Raw genomic sequence first — 7,821 nt, 5'->3', positions numbered from 1 at the left:
ATTGTGGCATATGAATTGTTTAGCTGGCTGGTCTCCTGATGATTGACATGTATAGTTGCATTGCTGGGATTGTTTTGTTAAACTATATTGCAACCGTATCTGAAATTTTGTAGTAGAAAAGTAAAACGAACATTCAAGCAGTTTATATTCAAAAAACAGAAACTGCTGTATAAATACAAAAGTTTCGTTCCACTGGATATGATTATAGCCAATTACTTTTCTCCCGCGTTTTTATATCTATCAATTCTAATTGTAAATCTGACGCGTTCAACTACTATCCAGCTTCAACTTTAGTTACTTGTAGTTTATCTCGAGTTCTATCTGCCAACTAATTCAAAAACTACTACTATATTTTGGATATTCTCTTGATACCTTTCTACTTTTACTTTATATATTTCTATAGCAAACTATACTTATCACAAGAGTGGGTATTAGCCATCCCCTATCAAAGAAATAGATATTGAAATAGCTCATGCAGGAACAACCCAAGGAATCTTCAAAAAATGTTGCGGATCTTACTTTAAAGCTGTCTAAACAGCTCCAACTGGAGTTTCCGTTGATATCTTTCGACTATGACGGTGTCGTGCCATTCCATTTTGAAGCAGTATCAGACCGCTTATCCGAGACATCCATGCTAAATATGTTTGAAGGTGAACTGAACCATTGCATCAAGTCTATTAAAGCACTTGCTTTACTTTACGATATAAACAATTCTCAGCTCTGTCTTGTAAGGACCCAGCTGCAGGCATGTTTCCAAAAATTCAAGCAACACATCAACCCAAGCGTGTATATCTCCAAATGTATAGTGACTGGAGAGATATTGTTACAGATTAGCAAGCTTCATCAAATTGCCAGTAAAGATTGTTTAGAATTTTCATTGGTTCTTCTTACTGCTATTCGTTCAACCACGTCAGAAACAGCTTCTGCAAGTATCGTATTTCAATGCCTGAAATATCGTGCTCTTTTTGGAATTCTTATTGCTCAATTCATCAGTGTAGTAGATATCGATCCTGGGCTGAAAAGTTGCACTTCTGCCTGCAAAATACTTGACATTATTTTAAAATTCAAAAGTATTTGCAAGGAAACACAAGGAAACAATGATTTGTCTTGGTGTAATTGGCTTGGTATATATCATATTTCCAACTTGTGCAAAGAACTATCAAACTCTGGATGGACAGAAAAGGTATAGAAATCATATAGTTTTTCAAAAAAATGCATTTTAACTGTCAGCTATAAAACTAATCTTGATTCATTTATACAGATACTTGACCATGCAAAATGGATTACTGAATCTCTCGAGGAACATTCCACATTTGATGCCATTCATCATATTTCGTGGAAAATAGAATCCTACAATACCCTGTTCAAATACTACCTCAAAACCAACAATACCAATCAGGCGTTGCTTGTTATCAATCAAGCTATTTCCAAAATCTCGGGCACTGTCACTGAAAACCCAACAAATTCTACCCAAAGCAACGATTGGACCTTTCTTAATTATTTAAAATTGCTTAGATTTACTTGGCATCTAAATCAATTAGCATCAACTCAAATGTCTGATCAAGACGTACAGCACAATGTAGACTTTCATTCAGCCCCAAAACTTGACAGTTTCTCAGTTGATGTTTTTACAGAGAAAGATTTGAAAGCTGGTTTGTTTGAACTTGGCCGTATTCAATCTTTCAATTTGGAATCTACTGCTCTACCTTCTGATTTCTATATGAATTCAAAAAGTAAAGAGTTTTCAAATTATGCAAGCAGTCAACCCAATACCAGTATGCATATTTTTGAGTATAACTCATATGTTCATCGCAATCGCAAAAGTATTTGCAATGATCCCAAAATATCACTTGCGCGTTTATTCAAGCTTGTAGATATTGAAAAACAAAAATGCTCTACATATAATCATTGTAGTTTTGGTTTGATTGAGCAACTCAATAACGGATTTCAAATCATACACGCAGGGAAGCGTGCAAGCGACAACGAAAAGTTGAACGATACTCCAGATGAAAATAAATCAAACGGAACAAGCAACAATGCAACACACAGTCTTCCAGCAGATAAGTTTGGTAAACATAAACAAATCAATGTTTCTTCAACTGAAGGCGAGCCCGAAATACTAAAGTTCCGAAAAAGCGCTTCCAAGAAAATTCGGACTATTGACAATGATGATGTTGTTAACCCACAAGTAGCTTTACTTGACAGTATTAAGAATATGATCAATTCCATTCCTACTGACGGGTTAAAACTTTCAGTCATAATACAATCGCTAATCTACTTGAATGTTTCCAAGAACACATGCTACACAGAAGATCACATAAAAAACAAACAGACTGCCACGAATTACTCAACTTCTTTGCTGCTTGGCTTGGCATTTAGTATAGTCACATTCACCACATACAAATCAACTAAAAGTGTACAAACAGGACAAGATATGGATTATTGGAACGAAAAGTTTTTTGAACTTCCAGATTTTCCTACTCTTCACCAGGCACACCGTGCACAAGACTTTCACATGGATGATATTATTCAATTTATTTCGTTTCTTTTTGAAAGTCGTCAATGGGAACGAATGAACTGTATCATCAAAATGGTGTGTCCAATTCTAGAAAAAAACACACGCCTTCAAAATATTTACGGACAAGATCTGATACTACGATCAGCCATATCCCGATATTTGACTGTTCTGCACTCGGAAAGAAAGGTCATGTTTCAAGATGAAACCTTCAATTATACCACCAAAAGCAATTTGCTCAAATCTTCTTTGGAAAAAACTCGCCAGTTTCATTTCGAAGTGGTAAACTGCTTCAGTATTATCTTGGCGTGTCTTGAAGATCGCGAATCTCAAAAGCAGCATGCAAATCTTTTAGTGAAGATATCGACACTCTTATGGTTGGCTGTACAGCCATATGTTCGAGAGCTACGTACAGAAAATGATGCATTGCATTTCAAGCTATTGTCGCGTTTAGATTCTTTGCTCGTTATAATAGAGTTTATTCATGTATTTCAATCCATGGTTTTAATAACTAATTATGAAGAAGCAGCAATCATCAGTAGTAAGCTGGGGCTATTACTTGAGGCAATAGGATCCTACAAACATGCAGAGTACGTTTTTTTGGGTGGAGTAAACAGTATTGATGCTGCTCGAATTCAAACCGGCGAGGGTTCCAATTTGATTTATTCGACAACTGTGGATACCTCATTCCATACTGGTCAATCACGATATATTGAAGCGGAAGAGTCTAAATGTAATCCTTTTGGTCTTTCAGAAAATCCACAAACGCTATCCCTTCGAAAAAGACTGTGCGATATTCAAGTGGGACTATTAAGCTGCATGTATCGTTGCAAAATCAAATATTTCCAAAATCAACAGTCAAGTTGTGCCCTTGAAAACTCCATGCAAAAAAAGTCATTATTAGAAAGTAAACAAACTATCATTTCAGGCTTCAAAACCCTCTCCACCACCATTTTAACAAAGGCATGTGGGCATGATCATTCCCGTCGAGCAATATACCTCTTAGTTCTTGCAACTACATTATCGCACATTAGTACTTATCAAAAACGTGAATTACTGGTACAAGCCATGGAAAATCTCAAACAAGCATATCTGATTGAATCTGAAACTTTAAAGTGTGAAAATGCATCATGTTCTAGCAAGAAAGATTGGTCTCCAGTATTGGTACGCAAAACTCCAACTTCAATTACAATTAGTCCTAATAGACCTTATCCTTCATCAGAGTCGGGCACAGTATGGATCAAAATTCAAGCAAGCGCTGCTGGCCAATATCTGGGTAAAAGTAGTACTGAGTATCCTGGATCAGGTGAGCTATTTGCTCAGATATTTAATCAACAACTTGAAATGACAGTCAGTCAACTGTCGCCCAATACGGCATACAATATTTCAATGACAATATATAAAAAGAACCAAGCAGATTCGTCATTCCAGATTACCTCGCGTTCAATTAAAGTCATTGCATCACTACCACTTCCATTACTGTTATGTTGGACTACATTGTCCGAGATTGCACATACAGCCCGCTACTATGATCTTGCCGATTCTGCGTTTGAAATACTATCTAGTCATTTTTTATGTTCGGTTTCCTCTGATAACACTTTATGTCAACTAGAAACGCCTGATAATTATGGCATATATCAGAATCCCTCTTATGAATTGTTTGAATTTTCGCTCCGCCAGTCATCTTCAGCAGTTATTCGTTCATATATCAACTGTATATTTATGAATGTTGATCGCCATATTGATCTATCACACCATCACCTTACTGCCAATGCTTTTGGAAAGGAAATCACTATTTCGCACCAAATAGTCCGACTTCGTGCTTGTCGCGATCTTTTGTTGGCAGTCGAATTGGCAAAGCATATTTGTGATGGTCAACTTCAACTGCTTTGTGCCTTCAAAATTTATCAAAACCTTTGGCCGTTTATCCAGTTTGATATAAAGTGTGCTTTTGTTCAGCATGTTTTAATGAACTGCCACGAGATCTTGATGGCAAACATTCCAAATGCTCGTGAGGACTGCACAAATGTGTTGGAATACTTTTTTGTTCCAGTCACTCATCATTTACTAAACGGGTTAAAAAACTGCGCCAACTATCCCTTGATTGTAAAGGTTGTTCAGGAATCACTTCAACTGGTTCAGTTGATTGAGCATGCGGTAGAAACAAAAATATCAAACTCGGCTGCAATAGAACAAGCGTGGCTAGGTCACACTTTTAAACCCAAACGACTTGGAGGAAACCATACCAAATCACACTACTACTCAGAATTTGCATTCCAAGGAAAAGTTGCGGTTTTGAAGGACAACAAAAAAGGTGTAGCGCAGTCTCGTAAAAAGTCTGAAATATTCAGCGAATATCTAGAGGTTACACTGGCTCAAAATTCGCAGCTTGTTTCAAAACTCAATCAAAGTCAGTTTAATTTGCATGATAGTCGAGTAGGGCCTGCATATCCTGAAAACCTTTCATCAAAACGCCCCATGATATTGCATCGAAAAAGCCTGGACACGCATACTTGTTTAAAAGATATATTTATTTTATTTGCAACATGCGGACCTGAAGCAACTATGCAAGAACTAATGAGATTTAAAAAGAACCCTCGATACATTGAGATTGTGTCAAATATCATGCAATGGTGTGTAGAAAAGGAACTTTATGACGCAGCTTTTCGAATAGGAACAGAAGTTGAAGAATGGATTGACAAGAGAAATCAAACTATTGTTTTGATTGATCAGTTGGCAGAAAATACTGAAAGCAGCAAGGATGTTTTGATAAAACGACGAAGGCGCCATTTATTTAGTATTGAAAAACATGCTATTTATGAAATTATGGTAAAAAGCAAGTCTGACTCTACTGGGTAAGTTCAAACTGACGATTGTTTTACAAATCTACAAATTTCATCAATAATTTTTACTGATCACTCTGATTTATTGAATTTATAACACTCGATGGAATCGTAGTAGACTACAAGACCATAATACTGTTTCCAAGGAAAAGCATCTCAAAAAAAAAATTGGACATCAAGAGCATGCAGTTGAAAGAGTATTGCCCTCGCTAAAAAATGGTGCGCACGAAATATCTATTAATCCCAGCAAACAACCAAACACATCACCTGCACGTACTACTGAGCCAAGCGATGCTTTAAATTATGCTTTGCGGTCCAAGAGTCGCATAGTTCCACCCACATCAGCTGGAACAGATTCTAATGAATCCAACCCATCTGCGTTACAGAATAATGAATCGGGCTCAAAAACAAGGCCCTCGTCACGCGAAGCTCAACCTACTTCTAAAACCAACGGAGGAAACGCACGACCATCTAGATCAGCCAGTAATTCACGTGCAAACTCAGCGAGCCCACATGGTGTTGTCAAAGAAGATGTTTGCAAAGAAGAAGTTGATCAAACTGGACTACTTGCTTTAAAGCGAAAACGATTACAGCAACGACATACTTTTTTTATTGGTCTATCTCCAAGCGAGCGCGAGAGAAAAGATCATGCTGCTCGTGTACTGGATAATTGTCTTGGTGCATGGTGGCATAGACGTCGCTATCTACAAAGATTAAGAGCAATTTTGGAATTTGAATCTTTGTATAGATCAGAAATCGCCTTTCTTCGTGGAAAAATAGGTATACTGCAACTTCAGCGAGATCACACTGCATTCAAAGCAAACCTGCATGATCTTAACGATTTTTTTGATTCGGGATGGTTTGAATATCGTCAAAGTGGATGCCTCTTGTTGAATAATTTTGCAATATACCGCAATGAAATGATACCTATCGGATCTGATGGTGAATTGCTTTCTGGATTAAACAATCTGACTGTTGATATATTACAAGCATTTATTCAAAGTATTGTCTTGGCTGCTCGATACCATAAATGGCTCAAAGTAATGAATTCATCAAAGCATCTTTGGAAAGCAATACAAAGTCTTATTCGCTACCGAAAGCTTGCGTCGGACAGCTGGAGACAGTCATTGTGGCGTGGGATGCATGTTGCTGCGTGTGCAATGATGGATACTTTGACTTCAGTGACCATCTGCCATATAGATGATAAAAAATTCCAAACCTCACAACGTGCATCCAATCTGTTTGTTTGTACTAACACCTTTCAGTCAGCTATTCCTTGTACAACATTGATTGATTTACAACGTGGACTCTATACATGCAATTGGATTGATCAGTACGGGGAACTACAGACCCATTACATTGATCTTGCTTTTTTTGCAGACTTTTTTCTGTTTACATTGGAAACCATGAATGCCTCTGGAAAGTTTCATCGTATTCTTGAGTTTGGTGAGAAATTTCAAACGCTGTTTAATGGTATATATAGCTCAATTGTGAACCCTATTTTGGAAAAAGCACGACTTAAAACTTCAAGCCCAACATGTACTATTTCTGCCAACAATTCATTGTCACCCTTGCCAAGCAAGCTCATAAAAAAGGGGTCTTCAGAAAACATGTTATTTAATGCACGTCAGTTACATTCCAACTACTTGTATCAAAAGATATGCAGTATTAAAAGTGGATCTGTTTCATTCGAGACGTTTACAGATGCCTCCAACGCGTATGAAAAGGCCATTTCAGTATCACACAAGGAAAGTAACTTTGAGGTATTTTCTGCCGCTGCAAATGAGCACGGAGACTTGTTATTTGAACATGGAAATATTTCTGGGGCATGCGTATTTTGGTCAAAAAGCATTGACGCTTTGTTTCAAAAGGATAAAGCCCTTTCGTCTTGGAAAACCATTCTTGGCATCGATCATGCTGGAAATTTCAGCTCCTGGACACACCGTAATGCAAATCAACTACTGGAATCTATAAACGGGAAATTTAATTGCTTACTGGCAGCCACTGCTGTTACCAAAATTGCACGATTCTACTATTTCAATAACCAAAACAAGCGATCCGAACTTGTCTGGTTTGCTGCACATCTATATATTGCACCGATTGTAGCAAATCTTCCACGTCCTACAAACTATATGGAGTATGCCAATTACACCCCATCATTCTTGCTGTTGCTTACAAATGTTTTTGCCGACAAATTTACTAGCAATCCAGCAACAATGTGTGACTGCCTTTTCTTTTTGATTGAACAGCTTTTTGCTGCAAATTTATATCTATTAGCTTTACCACTTGCTGCAATTATTGACCACATATCTTTAAATGTCATTCATTCTCAACTTTACTGCGCAAAAGTAGCACTGCTTAAATCAGAAGCTTTAGTAAATCTTGGAATGATTTTCAATGGTATTGGCAAATTTTTATCCGTGATAAAGCACACCTCACCACTATCTAGTCAAAGTGAAGAAT

At 37.2% G+C, this 7,821-nt stretch overlaps 1 protein-coding gene across 1 annotated transcript in view; it reads left to right on the top strand.

Annotated features, from left to right (window-relative positions):
* Positions 1-472: 472 nt before the first annotated feature.
* Positions 473-7,821, top strand: part of BATDEDRAFT_25181 (uncharacterized protein) — a gene marked incomplete at both ends in the record, with an annotated part of 10,553 nt that continues 3,204 nt past the window's right edge. Inside the window, 3 exons of the mRNA XM_006678985.1 lie at positions 473-1,183; positions 1,262-5,370; positions 5,477-7,758. Coding sequence (XP_006679048.1) covers positions 473-1,183; positions 1,262-5,370; positions 5,477-7,758 — 7,102 coding nt within the window. The remainder of the gene's footprint in view (positions 1,184-1,261; positions 5,371-5,476; positions 7,759-7,821) is intronic.

Source organism: Batrachochytrium dendrobatidis, assembly GCF_000203795.2.
Source record: "Batrachochytrium dendrobatidis JAM81 unplaced genomic scaffold BATDEscaffold_6, whole genome shotgun sequence".
Classification (NCBI taxonomy): Eukaryota; Fungi; Chytridiomycota; class Chytridiomycetes; order Rhizophydiales; genus Batrachochytrium; species Batrachochytrium dendrobatidis.
Note: the sequence above shows the minus strand (reverse complement) of the source record. Positions and strands in the feature narration are given on the sequence as shown.